This window comes from Pteropus alecto, unplaced genomic scaffold (genome assembly GCF_000325575.1).
Source record: "Pteropus alecto unplaced genomic scaffold, ASM32557v1 scaffold72, whole genome shotgun sequence".
NCBI lineage: Eukaryota > Metazoa > Chordata > Mammalia > Chiroptera > Pteropodidae > Pteropus > Pteropus alecto.
This window is the reverse complement of record NW_006436811.1, coordinates 8,863,993-8,887,627: the sequence shown is the minus strand read 5'-3', so window position 1 is coordinate 8,887,627 and position 23,635 is coordinate 8,863,993. Positions and strand designations below refer to the sequence as shown.

Genomic DNA, 23,635 nt, shown 5'->3' with positions numbered 1-23,635 from the left:
GATTTTACAATGAGAGTGCCTCTCATTGGGTGGAAGTTAAACCAGGACCCTGTTGACACGAATCTGGTCAACTGAGTTTCTAGTTTTTTAGCACGTATAGAGGGGAGATTTAAAAGAGGAAGAATGGTTCTGAGTATTTTCACTCTGCTGGTAGAAATAATAGTTATTATTTAGATCATTTTGCAAAATGACAGAAATTTTACAGTCTAGGAATATATCTTTTGGAATAAAGCCAGCAATATAAAAACATTTGGCAAAGTTGGGTAAATGCTCATCCGTCCATCACCTCTGGGAACACAGGAAGACTGCATTTCCCAGCCTCCCTTGCAGTTAGGTCAGGGTCACATGATCGGGTTGTAGTCAGTAGAATCTGGGCAAAGTGTCTTAAGACACATACAGTCTTCCTCATAAATCATTCCCTGTCATCTTCCAAGCCCTCTACCAACCTTGCTGCTGGAAATGAAGGACTTAAGATAGCAAAACCATAATAAGATGGATCTTCAAAGCACTGTTGGAGGCAAATTGCAAAAGAACAGCCTGACTTGCATTGGACAGTGGTGTTAGCTAGAAACGAACTTACTGTGATAAGCTGGTGAGATTTCTGGAATGTTTGTTACAACAGAAGTGAGCATAAACCTGAATAACAAAATATATGTATGAAAATTTTTATTGTAGCATTTCCAGCAGCAGAGTAAAGGGAACACAGCAAAGAGTATCTGAATAAGGAAATGTCTGAGTAAATCTGGCCTTTCTAATGTATTGAATGTTATATAGCTTCTAAGATTTGCCTTGAGATATTATCAATACTGTACATATTGCCGTGGTTTATAAAATGGTATAAAATGCATTCATATACATTTGAATGCTTAATGGAAAAGTAAGAAAGGTATGGAGGGAAGCCTACCAGGTTGTAAGCACTGGTGGAGCTAGTATCTAGAGGGAGAGGAAGAACAGTTAAACATTTTTTGGTTGTTTAAGTCTATTATGTATTCTAAAAAATACATATTATGGTTTTGAAAATACACGATTAAAAAATACTTGTTTTTAAGTATGCTTTTCAAAGAAAAGTCTTGGTTTTTAATGGTATAATATTTTCTTTTAATTTCACAAACGTATAGTGTTTATGAAACAAAATTGTTTGTGAAGTGCCTCCACAAACCAGGATAGACAAACCTGAAATACAGCAAATGTAGGCCTCACTGTGCTTTAGAAATGGTGACTCCAGTTGGGTGTAACATTTTGGCTGGCACCAGGGCAAGAAACTTCATTTCTAGCTCTCACTTGTTTCTTCTGATAATCCACCTTGGAAATTTATGTCCTCTTCACACCCCATGAGCAAGTCTCCTATGTAAGCCCACCTTTTTTGTCCTCTGCTAGGAAGCTCACTGCTGAGAGGAGCCCAGGTCCAAGGCCCGCTGCTGCCCTCCTGTGTACTCACATCCCACCTGCTTGAAGAGTTAGCCAGTTGGTCATTTGGGCTTACCAGCTGCCACAGACAAGCCCTATTACCCACCCTCTGGATCATAGCACATTAATGATTCGAGGATTGTGAGAAGCCAAGTCCTCTTGCTATCCCTTCTTCCATCCAGTGGGGCGCCAGTTTCCTTGTATTCCCAGAAATCACAGTTGAAACCCTCTAGTTCCCAGTCTGGGTTAAAAACACGTACTTGCCTTCTCAGACTGTACATACGGTCTCTCCATCTCCCTCCCCTCTCAGTTTAATGCCATTCACTCTCCTTCCTTTCCCCATTTGCAGTGTTTAAGGTTATATACAAAGAGGTCTAAAGCAAGCCTCTGACTCAGACACTGTGGGTGATGGAACTGATTGGAATAAAATCGTATACCTATCTTTTGAATTTAAAAGGCTAATTTTTTTTTCATAATATAATTTCATACTATTTTCATTGCAATGTCTTTTTGCTTATAATTAATTTAACGAGCTTTATTGAGCTGGCCTGGGAATTAACCACTGTTTGTAATAACATTTCTGTGGGAAAATGTGTTTGAAGTTTCAAACATTTGACTCACATACAAACTTTTGGAAAGCAACTCATTTTCAAGTTGGAAAAACGATTAATGAGCTTTTAGTTTCCAAAAGGAATAGATTGTGCCCGAGCTTATCGAGCAGAACACAAGTATTCTAATATATTCTGCTGCCGAGGCAGGATAACATCATTAGAGTTATGTGGGAAGAAGGCAAAACAGTCACATTTATTTAAAGGGATTGAAACTTCCAACATACTGGTGGCTTGTTTTTAAAAGTACTTAAGCAGAATTACTTTTTTAAACAATGTGTAAAAAACAAAACAAAAAAACCCTGTATATTTTAGATTTTAAAAAATAAACTATTTTTGAGAAGCTTTAGATTTATAGAAAAAAATGAGAAGATAGTATAAAGAGTTCCCATATACCCCACACTCAGTTTCCCTTATGGCACATTTGTTACAATTGATGAACCAATATTGATACATTGGTTTGTACCTAATATCATTTTTTCTGTTTCGGGATCCCATCCAGGACATTATATTACATAGAGTCCACATTTGTTACAATTGATGAACCAATATTGATACATTGGTTTGTACCTAATATCATTTTTTTCTGTTTCGGGATCCCATCCAGGACATTATATTACATAGAGTCATCATGTCTTCTTAAGCTCCTCTTATCTCTGACAGTTTCGAAAGACTTTCCTTGCTTTCGTTGACCTTGACAGTTTTGAGGAGTACTGGTCAGGTATATTGTAGGATGTGCCTCAGTTGGGATTTGTCTGATGTTTTTCTGGACTGGAGTGATAGGTATTTGGGAGGAAGGTCACAGAGATAAAATGCTATTTTCTTCACATCCTATCAAGGGTGTATACCAGCAACATGATTTGTGACTTGATGTTGATCTGGGTAACCTTGACGAAGTATTGTTTGTTAGGTTTCTCCACTGTAAAGTTGTTCTTTTTTCCCTTCTTTCCATACTTTATTCTTTGGAAGGAATGCAGCCCATACTTGAGAAATGTGGAGTTATGCTCCCCTCCCCATTTTTTCGATGAAGTACTAGATATTTTATTTGGAATTCTGTGAGACATTTGTTTCTTCTCCCATGATTATTAATTTATTCATTTATTTATATCAGTATGAACTCATGGATATTTATTTTATACTTGGGGTAATAACTGAATACTTTTTTGTTGCTCAAATCATTCCAATTTTGACCTTTGGAAGCTGTTTCGTTTAGATCCCGTGCCTCTTTGACATTGCCTCCCACCCCTCCGTCACTCCCTTTTTAAGGACTTCCCTACTGTTATTGACACTACAAGGTACTCCAGGCTCATTTGTTTATTTGCTGCCCCAGTCCTAGAGTCAGCCGTTTTTTTCCAGGGGCCCTTGTTCTTTTTAGTGTACACTGCTGTTAGAAACCAAAACGTGGGTGCTGGGTCTGCTGCATATTTTAGATTTTGGTATTATTAAAATTTAGAAGTCTGATGTACAGTATGGTGACTATAGTTAACGATAATGTATTGTATATTTGAAAGTTACTAAGAGAGTAGATCTTATTCTCATCACAAGGAAAAAAATATAATTATGTGAGGTGATAGATGTTAACTAAACATTCTGGTAATCATTTCACAATAGATACGTATATCAAATCATATACACCTTAAACTAATACAATGATATATGTCAATTATATTCCAATAAAACTGGGGGGGGGGGGGTGTGGATTTGGAAGTCTGAAAAGAAAAGTTCTGCTGCTGACATAAGTCAGACCACAAAATCTGGCTCACGTTTTTGAGCCAGATTGGTGAGAAAGATAACCTGAACAATAGATCATGTGATTATCGGTTTGGTTTGCGATTGAACCAGCTGACAAACAGCAAAATAATATATATGCGATCATGAATGCAAGAATGTGACTGTATCTTCCTGGTAAGGTGGGTTAAATAAAATAGTTGATATGGTGGCTCTCCTCTGGAAGTCATCAAGGGCTTCAGACTCCTATGTAGCTGACCAGCCATCTTCAACATGTGGCTTCCATTTTGTGAAAAACACGGCTGCTCCATTTTCTAGCATCATGTCTACATACCAGCCAGCAGAAGGGAGAGAGGGAAAGGTAAGCAAAAACCATATAAACTCATGTTCCATGTAAACACACCTCACTCTACTCACATCCCATTGGCCAGAACCTATTCATGTGGCCACACTGCAAAGGAGACTGGAAAATGTATGTAGCTGTATGCCCAGTTAAAAGTTCTATTGCTATGCTACAGCACTGTAACCAAAATCATAACCAATTACAATTGCAATCAATTGTTATAGATTTCTTGAATTACAATGCTTAGTTAGGGAATCCCTAAATTTTCATTAGTAATGCATTTATAAGCCATTTCTTATATTGGGGTGCAAACTATTAATACTCCCATTAAGTGATTCATTTAAAAGTAGATTAGGAGATTGTGTTGGATGTCCTCAAGACCACCCTTAGTTTTGGTAATTCATTAGGAAAACTCTCAGGACTCAGCTTGTAGTCATATTCGTGGCTTATTTATTACAGTGAAAGGATGTAAAGCAAAACCAGCAAAGAGAAAAGACACATGGGGTGAAAGTCTGGGGTAAACCAGGCTTCCGAGATTCTAAACTTCCTCTGACAGTGGAGTCACACAAGATGTGCTTAATTTCTTAAGCAACAAGTTGTGATAAATTGTGGGAAATATCGCCTGCCAGGGAACCTCATTAGAGACTCAAAATCCAGGGTTTCACCAGTTGCTGATCATATAGGCACCCCTTACCTGGCACATACCCAAGTTTCAGGTTCCGAGAAGGAATGTGAGTTGTGTGGGGGTGGGGGGGGTGGTTTGCAGAAATTATATTGTTTGTACAAATGCTTTAAACACAGTGAGCCGCTCATATCAGTTCATGGTGGGAAAGCTCCTGAAATCCAAGTTCCCAGATGCCAGCCAAAGGCCAACTTTGTAAGCAGGTCTTTTTAAATATAAGTAGTCAGGACTACTCTGTTAACTCTTTTCTACACAGGGATAATTAAACTTGCCTAAAACTTCTGGAGGTAAATTGCTATATAGCTTCCTTTTTTTTTTTTAAATGCCAGTTTATTTTTTTTTTCATACTATATATACACATTTTTTTAACATTTTATTTTTTTATAGCTTGTTATATATTGCCTAAAGAAATAATCTACCTGCTTTTGTGCTAGTTCATGACTATAATGTTTCATTAATTCTCATGGAATGAATGATGCTCGTATAAAATTAGCCTACGTCCTGTTACACCGAGCAAGATATCACTGATTAAGAATTTTAGAATTTAAGAATTGAACATTTTAAAATTTGAATAAGAAGTTTCTGGGCACCATCACTTAATTGGAATTTTATTATCCACATGCCCTTCTCCAAAGAGTGCTAATTTTACTAGGCCTGTATTTGATAAGGGGAATATCCAAGCAGCTGATTTAAACACCATTTAGAGCACACAGAAATACTAAGTGTAATGGATTGCATAGCTTGATTAACTTGATCTTGATTTATGTTCTTCTGAATTACAAGTGCTCTAGGAGAATGTAGCTATTAATCTTTAGCCAGTTATTATTTCAGCATATGAAGAACATTTGTTAAGGAGAACCACTTACATGTCTTATTATGCTTCACGTTTCTGTATCAAGGGAAAGGGCTAAGGAATATTTAAGATGTGCTGTTCAAGAACTGTTATTATCAAGAACATAACTGCAGGATGTAAGGAGATTTCAGCTTCTAGACCTTGATGACTCAGGCAACAGGTTTGAGGAATTCAAAGGGAAATTACCATTCTGGCCATTAGGAGTTTTCAAAGGAATGGCAGGACAAATAGGAATCTAGAGAAGTAGACTCTGGTTACTATTCCTTCTAACACAGGCAACCCCTTCACACCGCAGAAGTAGCTACTTAGTTAGGCAGGTGATGAAGAGGGTGTTTTTCCTTCCTTGCTAAAAATGCCACCTGTAGGGTAGGGGGAATCCTTGCTTCCTAGTATAGACATTTGACCTTTCATCAGTCAGATACTTGGTGTCTATTCTGTATCAAGCATATACCAAGAGTCAAGGATCCTGAGATGAATGAAACTGATCATGCCCTTGAGAGAGATTTTGAGATAGATAGTGTTTTGAGATCATGCCCTTGAGAGAGATTTTGAGATAGTGATCTGTACTATAGGGTAAGTACAGATCATCTGGGGAGCTTTTTCCTACTCACCACAGCCACTTAGTGGTCAGGGGTGTAGATGAAATATTAGCCATTTATTAATTATTGGAGTCGGGTGGTGTGTATATTTGGGTTCATGATGTCACTGTAGTTTTTTATTTGTGTAAAAATTTCCATAACAAATTTTTTTTTAAAATCCTGGGAATTAACGATGTTTTATAAAAAATCAAAAGACTAGCAGTTTTAGTTTACAAATATATTTGTTCTTACTTCAAGATAAGAGACCAAGATACATTACTGGGCAATTTTTATCATGCAGCTGGCCTAAATCATCCACACCACCATAATTAAAGTACACTTTGAGCCAGATGATGTGCTTTTTATATTTTAATTAGTGATACATGAATTGGTAAGCAGCTCGTTCCATAATTATACTGGCAGTAAAAGATGCTTGTTTGAGTTTAACAAATTTCCAAAAGTAGTTTTACACTTAAATCATTTGGAAATACTACTTTGACTAAAACATCTAAAATATTTTTAAAGAAGTTGACAAAGATAGAACAGAAGGATATGTCAAGATAAATGGAATAGTCTCTCTCTGAAGTCAGGACTTATGCTCTACCACGTGTGAAACATGAATAAAGTTGCAAAATATTGAAATCAAGCAGTCATCTTTTTAATAAGCCATATTATAAATTATGATCTCATTATTAGAACTTTAAACATTATAACAGAATATTAAATGAATAAATAAATAGTGGTTTTCTTTAGCCTCAGTTTAAGAGATCATACATTTAGTTGTTGAACAGAAATATTCTTTTGGTCTCCACAATGTTTTTATTTTTAAGTTGAGAGTCCTTCACAAAATTGGAAGATCCCAAAATACTACGCTTACATTCTCCAGTGCTAATAACTGGCTAGAGCTGAATAGTAACTGCTCCTCCCTTTAAGATGGAGTTTGAATTCTATACATGCATGAGTGCATGCATGAGATCCTGTACATCTTGAACGTTAACATCAGTTTGCATATGGTCTTTATATTTGAATATCGGTTTGCATGGATATAAAACACTTAGGTCACATTTTCTTGCTTTGAGTGTGTTAAATATATCACTCTATTTTCTTTAACCTTAAAGGAGTTCATATAGAAAGAGCTGATGACAATTTGGTACCATTTCCCTTGTAAATGATTTTTTTGGGGGGGGGGGTCTAGATACAAAACGAATATTTAAAGTTTTTCTTTAAAATGTATTAGTTTTACTAGAAAAAGTTTTGGTATTGGTCATTTTGGGTCAATTTTTCCAGGTACATTGTGTGCTTTTCAATATGTATTATTATTATTTTTTTTACTTCAGAAAAATTTTTTTAGATTATAGGCCTTTAATATTTGTTCTGTTCCATTAAGTTGCTTCTCTTCTTTAGGTACTCCAAGTATACATATGTAGAAACTTCTTTGACTGTGTTCTATATCTGTCATTTTCAGATCCTTTTCACCTCTTCATTCTTTCTAAATTTTATTTTCCTTTTAATCTATTTCTTTTAAGACACTATTTGTTTTATTTGTTTTTGTGTTCCTTCTAGTTTATGCTTTCTTAAAATTAAAAAAAATTACATTCAGAGTTCTCTCATTTTTTCCCCCATGTTGACTTTTTTGTTTTACTATTAAATAAAGCACACTTAAATATGAAGACTACTCCTAGGCCCAAATAGGTAACAGCGAAGTTACAACCACCATAATGGATGATTCATATACATAATAAGTCAAAAGAGCAGACACTTAAAGATACTTAAAACTCTCTAAACTAGATATCTGGAGGTAGAGAAAGAGCAGAAGACGGAGGGAAAGTCATACAACCATTGTCTGATCCCCTCCACCTCATGCTCAAAACCACGGAAAGTTGTGCTACTCTTAGAATTCGAGGTATGTTCCTGTTTCAAGTGAACCTTTCTCCCTATGTTAATGATTAGACCAAAAGCAATAGCTACAGAAAAGCTATCCCATTGATAAAAATAAAACATTATCAGAACATCAAAAAGGAGGTGACATAGAAAATCTTGTTTTTTCAAAATTCGGATGCTTTCATATAATAGTTGTACAGCCCTGGAGTAAGCTCCACCTCCCAAAGGCTTAATCCCCAAACTTTCTGTTGGTATTTGCACCAAACAAGCTCACTATCTTCTGGCATCATTCCTGAACTATGAGATCCAGCTGGCTATTGGAAACCTTTATTTTGTGATCTCCATCATGGATTTCAACACTGCCAGCTATTTATTCAGATAGGTAGGCCTCCTGATCAACTTAGACATCACCATCTTTATTTTTGGGTGGCGATTTTGTATATAGGGATCACTTTTTGCACTTTGGCTTTTACCAGAAAGAGGTCCTGATGCCTGCAAAGAACAGTAACTAGGGGCTACAGCAACTCGTACAAATCCCGGAGGACCAGTGCTTCTGGCATTCAGTGCCTGGTTTTACTTTTTACTACCTTGCTTGAGTGTCTGTTTTGCTTCACTTAGGTCTGTAATGAGGTCATTTCTGGGTCAGAGGACTTTTGAACTTGCTTGCTTCATCTAGTTGGACATCTAAATAAATTTCCTTCTGCTATATAACCTGCATTTCTTTCTTTTCACAATATTCTATAATGCTCAATCTTTTTGTTTGCACAAGATAACTTTTCTTACGTTACATTGCCTTTGCCTTTGCCTCTATTTCTTCTGCATTCTCACTGGCTTCTTGTTCAATGAAAGCTGTCATGTGCTTTATCTGCTATTGCATGTCTATGTTGGTGAGGACCATGAATCTAGCATAGAGAATAATGAATTTAAGTTGATGTTTGAGGGGACAAATGAAAGAGGTGGCAGAGAGAAGTGCAGCAAAGGACTTGGCTTCCTTGCTTTATAACCCCAGATTCTGGTTTTGCAATTTTTGAGTTTTTCTAATTCCGATTTATGCTATTCTTTCATGACTTGTATACTTTTCTTAATTTCTGTTAGCTTATTTTGAAATATTAGATTTTACAGTTTCACAATTTGTTGGTATATCTTTCTGCAGTATTTTCATCATGGTTTGAGGAGATTTTATTGTGCCCCTAATTTTGCATCACATTTATCTACAATTCTTTTCTATTGCTTATTTTGAAAATAATTTTCCAACATTCTTATAATGGGGGACATCCAATAAGTTAGATTTCCTAACTTCCCTATTCCAGGAATCCTTCAGTTGCTTTTGCAAAATAACAAGAAAAAGAAATAGTCATTTTCAGAGGTCTGTCTCTCACTGCTTTTTTTTTTTTTTCTTCTTCTTTTTTTAGGGAAAGCAATGGATCACTTAACAAGGGAGAAAAACAAGGAATTTCATAATGGGTAGCTGAGAGAGGAGTTGAATTTTAATTAAAGGTATGTATTGAGTTTAATGATTCAAAACAGAGATTAATAATTATTTTCTAGAGTTACAGCCATAACCATAAAAATATTGCCTGATCTAAATAACTTATTCCATGCATATTAGAGCAAAGGGATGAGAACATTTAGTAACTATGTAAACCAGAGGCAGTCCCACTGCTTCCTGGAGTGGAAAAAATGATGACCTCAGTCATCATTTTTTGTTTCTTCTCTTCTACCACACCCCCCACCCCATTTGCTTAAAAAATAATTCCTAGGCCACCTCCTTAATTTGATAATTTTTTATTTGCTTGAGAGCTATAAAGAGACACAGTTTATATTCCAGACTGGCAAATGCTAGCCCCTCTTTAAATTCTGCTTACAAATTGGCCGGTTCTTTTCTAAATCCATCTCTTGAAGTTCCTTAAATTTCAGCTGATAGAAACTAGCTGATATTCTCACATTTCTGCTTGGAAATCTCTTTGCTCAAATTCAAAAGTCCATCAAGTAACTGGGTGGACTATCTTTCAGGTTTCTGCAGGTGATACTTTGACCATTACATAACATGGGTCACTATTTTTTATTTCTATAGCAGTTTCCTCACCATTTTTTTCCAGTCTCCTGCAATAGATTTTTTGCTGTTTTTTTCAGCCTCCACTAACAGGTTTTTTTTTTCCCCCATCTGTCACATCATCCTGGAATCATTGTCACATATGTTAGAGTTTTGTTATGGCACTATCTCACTTATATAAACCACACAATATTGCTTGTCACTTGTCTGCATCCCTCACTGGACAAGCTCCATGAGAATGGCAAGTCTGTTTACAGTGCCTGGACCACAGCAGGTATTCAATATATATTGCTTAATAATTAAATGAAGTAATTCTTAATTCCTAAAGACATTTCAAAAGTATTATTATTAAGTTTGATTTCTTATTGTTTATCAAACCGCTATTACCCTAGTTACTATTACTCTAGTTCAGCTAGTTTCTTAACTATTCTCTTTAGTATAGTACCTATTTGTGTACACCATATAAACAGTGTCTCTTTTTTGATTCAAAATTCTCCCACCTACAAAGTGTGACTTTAAAAATGATTCTTAATATCTGCATGACTTGGTTTTCTCGTCTGTAAAATGAGAATAGTAGTACTTATCTCATATGTTGTTATGAGGATCCTTGGTGAACACAGTAAGTAGTCAACAAATGGTGGCTATTATTATTTCAGTTTTAGATCCATGTATTTAATAAACGTGTAATAATGGCTGCTTCAGGAAAGAAAATAGGTAGATAGGGAAAGGAGTGGAAGGGAGACTTACATTTTGCTATATTTATATTTTCGTAACCTTTTAGTTTAATACCATATATATTACCTATTTAAAGCACTTACTCATTTTAAAAATGCTACATTTACACATTTTTAAAATTTTATCTGTTAGCTTAAATGATGCATTTTAAAATCAGCAAAAAAAAAATTGAAATAGTTCATCTATGACAGACAAAATTGATTCATTTTAAAGCTTTTCACAGCCTCTTAGAAATAGTAACTACAGAGGGACAATTTTATTGCAATTTTATTGCAGCATTAATACTGCTTTCAGTTGTAAGTAATTTTATTGGGTTAGAGAGAAACTGGTCTATACTATCAGTATAAATCCCCATAATTCTGAAGAGCATAACTGTGAAATTTTACTCAATGATACAGGAGTGTACAGTGGGGGAAGTGTTTAATCTCTCCACACTAATAGCTTCATTCAAATATACAGTACTTCACAGCTTGTGGTTTATTTCATAGGTTTGGCTGATGTAGAGCTGTCTGACCTAAAAGCATGCTTTAAATAAATATTCATTTTAACCCTATATTTCCTTTCAACGCTCAAATAGGTTTTATGACAACAGATCTTTTCAGACCACTAGAGGCACTTCTGAATTATGCAGTAAGACAAAAACGAGTATTGTAAAATTATCCCAGCTTTATGGTAGAAGAAAAATCTCCTCTGGAAATCTGTAACTTCTGAAACTAAGTGATTCTGTTCTTTGTCATTCAAGAGAACTCTAAATTCATTCATTCCCCAGACACTTATTAATCACCCTCTGTGCCAAGTACTGTGCCTTGATTAGCAATCAGTTGCTAGGTATTTCATTCATTCTCTATAACATGACTATCATTACCCACTTATTTTGTGCCTTGATTTCCTAATTTAAAAAAAATGAAAAATATGTCACTTCTATAATTCTTGCCATTTATTCACCTGACAAGAGCATTTACCTATGTTCGAGGTATGGCCTGAATTAAATAAATAATTACCTAAATTATTGTCTAGACATCTTTTTTTTTTTTTTTTTAGGTGAGGCAACCTGTGGATGACCTCACAGATTGCAAGGACCTTGTCAGCTTACAATCCCTTATTTTTTATTTTTTTATTTTTTACACCTATAGCACCTGGTCTTTCTAAGTGGTCTCCCATCCAAATACTAACCAGGCCCGACCTTGTTTAGCTTCTGAGATCAGATGGGATCGGGCTTGTTCAGGGTGGTATGGCCGTAGATTGTCTAGACATCTTAAACATTATCAAAAGATAATGTGTAATTTCTTAGAATAGTCCATGAGTTTTTGAAAAAAATCTATATTCTCTCTTTTTGTGATGTCTACAAAAGATAATGAACTGGAAAAAAATATGAAATGTATGTTGGACAAAATGTTACTATCCCTAATACAGGGAGATTCTATAATTTAATCTTAGTTTAAAAAAATAGGCAAAAGATATGAGCACCAAATACTTCAAGAAGAACTATAGATGATCAATAGATATTAAAATATTATTTGCTATTCTTTCCTATTATTTTCCCATTCTTTGTTTTCCTGAGTTCCATACTTATGTTTATTACCTCTTTCTATATTCATTTGGGTTTCTTTGTGACATTTTTTTCTATTTTTTTAATTAAGTTTATTGGGGTAACATTGGTTAATACAATTATATAATTTTCAGGTGTACATTTTAATTTGACATCTATATATTCTATTGTGTGATTACCACCCAGAGTCCAGTTTCCTTCAGCTACCACATATTTGACCCTCTTTACCCTGTCTAACTCTCCCCTCCTCCCCCACTCCCTACCCTCTGGTAACCATTAGCCCCTTTGCCCATGTTCCTGAGTCTCTGTTTGTCCTGCTCATTTGTTGCTTTTAGATTTATATCCCACATATAAGTGGTATCATATGATTTTCTACCTTTTCAGTCTGGCTTATTTCGCTTAGCATGATTATCTTGACATCTATCTACGCTGTCGCAAATAGCAGTATTTCATCTCTTCTTATGACTAATATTCCATTGTATATATGTACCACAGCTTCTTTAGTCAATCATCTATCATAGATCACTTCAGTTGCTTCCAAGTGAATAATGGCCACTGTGAATAATGCTGCTATGAACATCGGTGTGCAAATATCTTTTTGGATATGAGTTTTCAAGTCTTTGGGGTAAATACCCAGTAGTGGGATTGCTGGATCATATGGTAGATCAATTCTTAGTTTTTTGAGGAACCTCCATACTGTTTTCCATAGCGGCTTTACCAATTTGCAGTTCCACCAGCAGTGTATGAGGGTTCCTTTTTCTCTGCATCTTCTCCAACATTTGTTATTACTTGTCCTGTTGATTATAGCTATTCTAACAGGTGTGAGATGGTATCTCATTGTGGTTTTGATTTGCATTTCCCTAATAGCTAGCGATGTTGAGCATCTTTTCATATGTTTGTAGGACATTTGTATGTCCTCTAGGGAGAAGTGTCTGTTCAGGTCCTCTGCCCATTTTTTGATTGGATCGTTTGGTTTTTTTTTTTTTTGTTATTGAGTTGTATGAGTTCTTTGTATATTTTGGATATTAGGCCCTTATCAGAGGCATTGCTTGCCACTTTTTTCTATTTTTTTAAGTAAAATTTTTAGTTCACTTATTTTCATTTATTATTTTTAATTTTGATAAGCATACTTTATTCAACATATTTACTTGTATTCCATAAGTTTTGACTTAAAATTACTTTTTAAATTATTTAATTCCATATGTTAAATTTTTCTCTTACAATTTTTAAAAATCAGGAGGATTCAATTCCATTTTGTTTACTTTCCAGATATATGGATTTTTAAAGCTATGTTTTTGATTTCGAATTTACCTTAAATAATAATCAGACAGATATTCTACATGATAGCGATTCTTTGGAATTTATGGGTTTCCTCAATGATGTAGTGCATCGACAATTTTAGTTTCTTTCATAGGTATTTTATATTCTTTATTCATTTATTCATTGGATAGGTACATATATATTTAAACATGGTTATATTTAGTCATCTTAAGTTTATAAATTTGATTATAATTAGTTTACTTGATCTTATAGTATCTGGGAATGATTTTTTAAAGTCACTGAAAATGTTGATGTATTTATTTTCCTTGTCATTCTTTTAACTGTTGTTTTATGTATTTGTGAGCAATTTATTTAGTGTATATGTGTTTAAAAATAATATCTTCTTAATACTTTTAATGGTTAATATTGACCAGTAATTTTGGTCAATATTGGTAAATATTGGCCCCCTTCATTAGCCTTAAATTCTATTTAATCTGCCATTGAAACCACTACTCTGGCTTTCTTTTTATTCATATATGCCTCACATATTTTATTCTTTGTGTTTGTTTTCACTCTTTCTAGATACTTTTTGGTTTAAAAGTGATTTCATCAAGGACATATTCTAGGATCTTTAAGTCTTTATCTCTTGGTTGCTTAGAATAACTAATTTATATTTATTATAGTTACTATTTGGAGTTACTTTAGTCATACTATTTTAAGTTTTCTATTTATCGCACTTTATTTCTGTTTCCTTTCATTTTTTAAAAAATTTTTATTCCCTTTCCTTTTCTGCACGATAGATCAACATTCTACTGGTTTGAAAATCATACGTTGTATATCTGGATTTTTAGTAGTTATCCCTTATTTATTCCCTCTTTCTTTGTCTTTATATCCTAAGTTTGAGAATACTTTCTTTAGTGTCTAGAACTATAGAAACTGACTCATAGATTGTATTTTCTAAATATTTTGCCTTTGCCAAGTCCTTAGCTTTTGAAATCTGAAAGCTAAGAATGAACTCTTTTGTTATCTGTGCTGTGCTGTGTCATCCTTTTTTTGGAGCAGTGAAGATGCTATGCCCTGGCCGCGTGGGCTAGGGAAGGTCACAGGGAATGGGGAACAGGAGGGGGAAAACCCTGTTATTATCTCAAAGTTTTATTCAGTCACGAATGCTCGTGCTCTGTTTGCCGTCTCCAGTTAGAACTCTATCACAATTTTTGGGAGACATTCTATTATTTTCTAGTATTTTATAATTAGCTGGTGGATATATTTAGTGTGTTTTCCCCAAATTAGCTAATTAAACCACTTGGTGTATCACTTCTGTGATATTAAAACTTCTCTTTTAATCGTTACTTTCTTATATTCTAATTGCTATTTATTTAACTCAATACATTCATTTACTTAGTACTTATTAAGAACCTATTGTCAGCTACTGTGCTTTGTGCTGGAGAAAATATGGCATAAAACAAATAATCCTTTTCTCAACATTCTTTGTGTTGGGGAACACAGACAAATCACCCAATAATTATAAAGAAAGCAGTAATTTCTGTAATAGTAGAATGTGTATATATATATATAAACAGCAAAGAAGAGAAGTCCACTAACTCTGACGGAGGAAGTAAGAAATATCTTCACAGCAGAGATGCCTTTTGAGTTGGGTCTTAAACAGTGAATAAGTACTTAAGTAGTGAAGGACGGGGGAAATTCAAGTTGTGGGGTGGTAGGAAGCAAGAGCAATCAGTCAGAGGAAGAAGCTTATGAAGCCCCATAAAGATAGGAGATGTATAATACATTTAGGAATGGAGAGGTTGTCTGGGTGAGTGAGTGGGATGAGAAGAGTGGCAGATAGAAGACTAGGAAAATGTTTGCTTTGAGCTTTAGGAAATGCATTTTCATCTAGAGAATTTTAAGCAAGAAAGAAAAGTAGATGTTGGCAGGGCACAGATGGGGGTGAGAGAGAGAGAGAGGGCGAGAGAGAGACAGAGACAGAGAGAGACAGAGAATCACTGGTGCCTAGAACCAAGAAATAAAGCTTAGAGATTGCAACAAACCTTTGTAATCTCATACCATCACACTAGCTTAGGCCTTTATATTTATCATATAGTATAAATTTTTAAACTACGGTTTGACTGGATGTTACAACTTCTAATTCATGCTGACACCATTAATTTAGATTGGGATGTTAGAGGAGCACTTTAAAAAAATATGTGTTCGCTTTTGAGTATCATAGATAGAGGTTGACTACAAGACTTTCAGGAGATATTTCTTGCAGATTGTTGGGAATGCTTTGCATGAGCATATTCTTCTTAGCAGAAGAAAGAAGTTAATTTCTCACTCATAAGAAGGGTGCTATGTGCCTGGGCGGTTGTCCAGGACAGCTGTCCTCCGTGTGTTGGCTCAGCATTCTGGGCTGCTTTGATCACGAGGAATTTCCATGCAGACCTGTTGTTTCCACGATGACCACTGGAGGGGAAGAGTGGGGCTGGAGAGCAGGAGTAGGCTGGAGCGGTTGACTGCTGGCAGTTAAATGCTTCTACTCAAGATGTGACCCAAGTCACTTCTCTTACTTTTCACTGCCAAAAGAAGTCTTATGACTGTGCCTAACTTGAAGAGGGCAGGGAAGAGCTTTCTTCCCCTGTGTCAGAATGCAGGGCGGATCAGATGTTGATAAACAGTAATAATACTCTTTAATGCCTTGTAAGATAAACATCACAAAAAGTTACAAAGAAAGGTCTAAGGGCATTCCAGAGTAGAAAGCAATCACACTTCAATGTCATGTTATAAAAGACATTTCTTCGGTATTTCTGTCAATACATGAAAGCTGTTTATTGCTTCACTTTCTTTTACCAGTGGGAAATGGCCTGCCGGGGCTCCAAATTCAGTCCTAGGTGCGAACCTGGTTAATTTGGTAGAACCCACAAGACTTCCATACTTTTCCCCCAGGTCATTGTTCTTTTCTTTTATAGATCTTAGGTATATAGCCTAGAGAAATGAAATCTGTATAAGAGAGTTTCTGGTAGGGTTCTAGGTTTCAGTCTACATTCCAAGACCTCTTCGCTGCTCGTTGAAGACATGGGTCTATTTTGCACAAAGGAGCAGTGGAGTGGTTAACCGAATGACTAACCTAAGAAATTAATGTCTCTATCTTAGAGTTTATATCCTTGTTTACAAGAGAGCCATCAGGGTGCATCCAGAAATTCAGCATAAGAATAATGGCAATTGATCATAGTGATCTTATATGAAATAGGATAAAAAATACCCCAGGGCTTTACAGAATACCATTAAACTAAAAATAATGAGAAACCTGAGTTTTCAGTCTTCCTGTAAGCATTTTGGAGAAAGTTGAGAATCTTCAGTGTCTTTCCCATTTATTTTATCTCTTTTCTAATTCTTAATTATAATTCAGTTAGAGTAAAAAGAGAAGACGAAAGTCCAACTTGCTAAAATGAATAAAGAATATTTTTCTTTCTGTTTTAAAATTAGAATGATCAAATTATCCCTAAAATTTTCTGAGATCCTTGGAAATACATATTACTGCATATAAAAGGGTGGGAAATCTCAACGCTAACTCTGAACTGGGTATATGTAATGAATAATATATATATATTTCATATTTTAAGAGAATGGCTACAGAAAAAGCCAAGAAGATTCATATTTCTCTTACACTGTTATTATTTTAGGGTGAAATTGGAGCTGAAATATTTTGTCTTAATGTATTTAAAACACGAATATTTTTGAGATTAGTAGGAAGTAATATTTAGAAATTATGCAACCTTTAGAAGGGATTGAAACCATGCAAATACTATTAATTAAAAAAAAAAAAAAAATCCCAGGGCCCCATTGGGAGTGGCCCCTCTTCACGGGGTAGAAGAGATGCCCAGGAGAGGACGGAGATATCGGCCACTTCAGAGAGTCAGAGTTGGCCTGGGCAGTGCCCGCGCCAGACGCAGGACTGCTGCTCCAGGGCGGAATGGTGGGACAGGGGCCGGAGGAAGAGGCGGGGGGCGCCTTCACAGATTTGCTTTCATAGGCGACGCTCTCCGCCCGCGGGACGGGAGGCGGGGTAGCAACCGGATTAAAGAAGCAGCCTGGAAGGAAGGAAAGAGCGAGGGAGGGACAGGAACAGTCGGAGGAGGAGCAGCGAGCTGGGCTGTGGCGACAGGAGGCGGAGCGGACTCTGCGAGGCCACGTTTTGTTTTTGTCATTTTAACATCCGAATAGTTCTTGCAGGCTCTTCTCGAAGACTGATCGCGCCGTAGCTCTGCGGCCCCGACCTTTCCAGGTGACAGCCGGTCACGCCGGTCAGAGTCGGCTCCGCCCCCCGTCACCCTCTCCCGCCCACAGCCCGTTCCCCGCCTAGCTCCCCAGCGACTGCCCCAGGCGAGCGCAGCGGCCGCAGCGGCTCTGCAGCGCTGGAGCAGGCGGCCACCGGCGGCGGCGCGGGGCCCTCGGCGTTGTCCTCACCCCGCGGAGTCGCAGCGGAGGAAGGGGGAAGTCCGGCCTCCGGGCACGAGCCCGAAGAAGGAGGATGACGATTTAACCCGCCCTCTGCCGCCAGTCCGGCTGCGGGGCGCTGCCTCGGTGCCCGCCGCCGGAGCCTTCACGCTGCGCCCGGGAAAGTGCTGCATGGGGCAGGGCCGCTGAAGCGCGGAGTTGGGGATCGCGCCGAGGCGGGAGCGGGGGCCCGGAGTGGCAGTTGGCACAGTTTCGGCCGCACCTTCAGCGCGGGAGTTGGGGGCGCGGCGCACCTCTCCTGCAGTCTCGGTGCCGGCGCTGCCTCGGTGCCCGCCGCCGGAGCCTTCACGCTGCGCCCGGGAAAGTGCTGCATGGGGCAGGGCCGCTGAAGCGCGGAGTTGGGGATCGCGCCGAGGCGGGAGCGGGGGCCCGGAGTGGCAGTTGGCACAGTTTCGGCCGCACCTTCAGCGCGGGAGTTGGGGGCGCGGCGCACCTCTCCTGCAGTCTCGGTGCCGCCGTGAGGCTCGAGTTATGGAGCCCCCCAGCTGCATTCAGGAGGAGCCGTTCGCGCACCCCTTGGAGCCCGAGCCGGGCGCCCCTGCGCAGCCGGGCCCCGGGAAGCCTGGCGACAAGAGGTTCCGGCTGTGGTACGTGGGGGGGTCGTGCCTGGACCGAAGGACCACGCTGCCTATGCTTCCCTGGCTCATGGCCGAGATCCGCCGGCGCAGCCAGAAGCCGGAGGCGGGCGGCTGCGGGGCGCCGGCGGCCCGCGAGGTGCTCCTAGTTCTCAGTGCGCCCTTTCTACGCTGCGTCCCCGCCCCGGGCGCTGGGGCGGCGGTGGGCTCGGGCCCTGCGGCCGCGCAGCCCAACCCGGCCGTGTTCATCTTCGAGCATAAGGCACAACACATCTCGCGCTTCATCCACAACAGCCAGGACCTCACCTACTTTGCCTACCTGATCAAGGCGCAGCCCGACGACCCCGAGTCGCAGATGGCCTGCCACGTTTTCCGCGCCATAGACCCGAATCAGGCAAGACGGCAGCTCGGAGGCGCGGGGAGGGTCCGGCTCACCCGGGAGGAGTAGCAGGGCAGGAGGCTGCTAGGACCCCACACCACGGACCGACTGTGGTTTGGCTGCTGGCGCGCGCCTTCCACGTGGCGCGTTTGCGCGCCCACTGATCGCGTTCCTCAGACCTGGAGTTGGGGAGCAAGCGTTCGGGGGCGGGCGGGGGTGTGTGTGAGACCCTACGACGCTCAGAAGCAGGGGACAGGGAGGGAGCGGAGAGTGGTTCCAGGACGATGGAGGAGCGGGTGCGCCCTGGGAGGATGCGGGGAGGAGCGCGCGTCCCGGGAGCGTCGCGGTGTCTGGGGTGAGACGGGATGGCACGCCTGGCCTGGGCTTTGCGTGCGTGCCTGTGTGTGTTTAAGAGGGAAGGCGGGAGCGGGTTGGGTTTCTAGAGGCTCCGCACTCACTCTTGGGCTTGGTAGAGTCCTGCCCCTTAACCCATTTGGACGGACGCGTCTTAGTCACAGCAGTACCTGCAGGTCTCAGATCTGGGAGGCTATTTCCGAGCAAGGCTTAGGGAAAGTTACTAGACGTCAGATTGTCGGCAAAGTACGAATATGTATTTAGAGGTTGAGTGGAAAGACTTTTTAAAAAGTTTTTTTTACACACTAATCCGTGACAGAATCAGTACCTACTTGGGTGATTTAAAAATCAGTGTCACAGAAGAGGTGGAAATCTCTTTTCTAATATCATTTCTCCAGAGTTTACTAAATCGAGGTGTTTATTACTAAACAGTACATTTTTTCCTTCCTTAAAAACAGATACAGTCATTTATCTAACGGCAAGAGGAATATAAAAACTTTACCACAGTCATTGTGTCTTTAAAAACAAGCTTAAAAAATGTGTGAAGAGTTTTTACCATATCGACCCCTTCCCCCCCACCTCATGCTGTTCTAGAAGTTGTTATTTAATGTTTGCATAGTATTATAAATCTTTGGAAAAAGTGCTGTCTAAATATAAAGTCTCGGTTCCACCACGTGACTGTTCCTCTGGTAGCTGGGAAATTAATAGTCAGATGAGAAAAATATCCCATTATTAATTTAAAAATTATTATTCTAGTATCTAATCGAAAGACTTTCTGTTTGTCCAGTACTTTCTCACAAAAAGCTAGTAGCTGAGTTGAAGAAAATAAAAGCTCATTGTCTTAGATTTCATCAGTCACTTTGTATACTAGTTTAATATCTTCACACTCAAATCTCCCAATGAGAAGAGAGCAATTTTAACTTATGTGACACTTATATTTATGCCAAGATACTATATTAAAAACTATCTTAAAATCTTAAACATGATTAAAATGAATTCCATTTTATACCTATTTGTTTGGAACATTTTTTCTTATCTTTCACCTGTGTTGAAACTTTTTTTTTTCACGTGTGTTGAAATTGAAGTGCTGCATGCTCTTTATTTCTGAAAGTTATCTCCATCTTTGACTCTGTTACTAAGGAGGAAGAAATCACATTTTTCTAGGACTTTAAGAAACATTTTATGATTCTTGGTAGTTTATATTAAAGTTTTTTTTTTTCTTCAGATCTGATACATGACACATCATTGCTAGTTTCACTGATAGTTGAAGTATGTTTATGGGTTTTGGCACCTTGAATTCTCAACACTTACTGTTTTGAATCCCTCCTGGACCCTTTGGTAGGTCAATTAAAAATGTCTCCTTTTATTTACCTTCATTATATATTTAGCTTTTAGAGGCTGAATGTGCTAGTAGTTTACAAATAATAATATACTTAGGCTCATTTCTCCCTTTTGGTCCTGTAGGGGCAGTGGAAGCCATATGGCTTTTTGATTAAAAAAAAACCCAACTTTTCTTGTTTATTGTCATTTCCCAGTTGAGCCTTTGATCTAAAGGTATGGATTCCTGTTCACTAATTTGAAAGGGCAGATGTTGTCCCCCTAAGGATTATCTCCAGCTGTAAATCAGGGTTTACAAACTCAAATGCCTGGGAAGAAGGTTGATGAGGACTGTGAGGGTCCTTTCTTAAGATGCTGTTCTGCTCCAGTTAGAAATTGCATTAATGGGATAAAGCCCAGTGTTGCCAGAGCTTCTGCTTTCCCAAGAGAAAGTAGAAATCTGGATTTTTATGAATTAGTCCACATTTTAAAGCATTAGTAAATATTTTAAATAGTTAAGAATACTATCTGGGCCAAACAAAACACATTGAGGATTGGCTTCAGAGATCTAAAGACTGCCACTTTCAATCTTTGGTATTAATATTTGTTGAGTGGATAAATGCAGTCATCAGACATGGTGTACTATTTGCTTCATTTCCTTTTGAGTATCTGAATTCAGTCGATATGACTCTCATAATAGGGGCCATTTGGGGGGAAGCATTTATAAGTAAAACTCCCAGAAATGATGATTCTTCATCACTCGTTAAAGGGATAAATTCATCATATTATTACCATCTAGCAGTATGTCTCATATAGAGTAGGCTCTAGATGGTTCTGGGCACCCTTGAAATCATGAAGAAAAAGACCTGCTGTTTGCTTTGCCCCCGAGTTCTACATCTGAAGTGGAGAATTATTTAGTTGGACTTTTATGGTCATTGTTAAGAGAGTCTTCTAGGGTTTTCCACAGTCACTGGACAAAAAAGGTGGCCTCGAGCAGTAGGCTTGTGAACATTCCCAGATAAACTTGTCTCTAGTTTGTCCCTCATGCCTTTCCCTTTCTTGAAATGGGACCGTCTGTAAGATGACTATATAATTTATCATTTAATCTGGGACAATGTTTATGGAGAAAGGGGGCACTGCTAATGATTAGACAAGCATAACAAGTACCAACCTAGATCGTTTAGAGCAAACCAGGACATATAGTTAAACGGCAAAGTTTGTGTTCTTGCTGAGCCACTGAGATGGAGTGGTTTCTAACTATAAAATGATAAAGTTTTGCAGAGTATCTCCTCACACATCTTTTTGCAGGTAGATCTACACACCACCTCAGAGATGGAAGCACCGCGCTAGTAGCTTGAGTCTGTTTTGGGGAGTTGCCACAGTGATATGCCCTCTGGCTCCAGACCTTTTAGATGGGTCAGAGTCAACTTAGGGATGTGTATCTGGCGGAGTGCTCAGCCAGAATGGCCTAATGCAGAGCTGTTTCTCCCAGGTGCAAAGAGAGGTGGGAGTCAGGAGCAAACCAACCAGTTCTAGATCAAATATATGCCAATACAGAATGGTTCCCATTTACTCAAGCCTGTGCAGTCTTGCACAGGAGGAATGTCAGCATTAGCACATTTCAGCCAAACTTGGATATTTGAACTAGTCAAAGTGCTGAACTCTATACACTTTGAAGAATCCCACTGGTATAAATTAAGTTGTAAACTTAAAACTTGTGGGGATCCAAGAATGTCTGATTCTCTACCTAAGATCTAGGATGGGTCGCTAAAATTTTTAAAATATTTCTTTATCTACTTTTAGAAAGAAGCTCTATAATATTATCTCGACTTCTCTATTAAAAAGCAGAAATTGTTTTTATGTTATATGTATTTTACCATATTAAAAAAGCAAGCATTGTTAGTGTTTATAAACATTATTAAAGGTATTAATTATTATTTGCATGAGACTCTTAGCTTGAAAATTATATGTCATAATTATAGGGCGAGCAATCATTTAAAGGACAAAAACACAATTGCTATAATTTTCATTGTTATATTTACCTATATATTTCCTGAAGCTTGCAAGAATTCACTTTTAAAGAGATTTTACAAATTGTATTTTTAAAATTAAAAATGAACTCATGCCAGTTTTTTCCAGATCTAAGTTCTCTAAATCTGTAGTTTTTTGTTCCTTTTAAAGTATTTAGTGTTTTCTGAGCTTTATTCAGGTAACTAATTTTCAACTTAAATTTTTTAAATTAGTTTATTTATTTATTTATTTTAATTAGTTTCAAATATACAGTACATTGGTTAGACACCTATATAGTTCATAAAATGATACCCCAATTGCTCCCTCCCTTCCGCGACCTTCCACCTAGCCAACATATTGATGCTAACTGCATTCTCTATGTTGTGCTCCCCATCCTCGTGACCATCCATCAGCTACTAATTTGCATGTTAACCCTTCACCCCATTCTTCCAACTCCCCAAACCCTCTGTCCGTCCCCAAATTGTCCACTATATTTGTGAGTCTGTTTTTGATTAGTTTGTTCTTTTTGTTCCTTAGATTCTGCATATAACTGAAATCATTTGGTGTTATCTTTCTCTGTCTGACTTAAATACCTTTTAGGTCCATCAAAGCAATATCTTTTTCCATCCTCTTCCTTTTAGTCTCTGTGTGTCTTTTAATCTGAAGTGAGTCTCTTGTAGGCAACATGTAGGGGTCTTGTTTTCTTATCCATTCATCCATTCTATCTTTTAGTTGGAGCACTTAATTCTGTTCCATTTGAGGTACTTATTGATAGGAATGTAGTTGTTACCCTTCTTTATTCCTGTTTCTG

At 38.2% G+C, this 23,635-nt stretch overlaps 1 protein-coding gene and 2 pseudogenes across 2 annotated transcripts in view; 1 reads left to right on the top strand and 2 right to left on the bottom strand.

The window, feature by feature from the left end:
* Positions 1-8,309: 8,309 nt before the first annotated feature.
* LOC102890165 lies at positions 8,310-8,978 on the bottom strand (annotated as a pseudogene).
* Positions 8,979-9,490: 512 nt separating this feature from the next.
* TBC1D4 (TBC1 domain family member 4) overlaps positions 9,491-23,635 on the top strand; it is a 170,448-nt gene continuing 156,303 nt past the window's right edge. Inside the window, exon 1 of one of the 2 annotated variants that reach the window (XM_025048196.1) lies at positions 9,491-9,577. Coding sequence is in view for 1 of the 2 variants with exons in the window: in XM_006913789.3 (XP_006913851.2) it covers positions 18,661-19,158 (498 nt within the window). In the remaining variant the exon portion in view is untranslated. Of the gene's footprint in view, positions 9,578-18,454; positions 19,159-23,635 lie in introns of those variants that run through there. The other variant, XM_006913789.3, reaches the window with a different exon arrangement.
* On the bottom strand, positions 11,993-12,111 carry LOC112481519 (annotated as a pseudogene).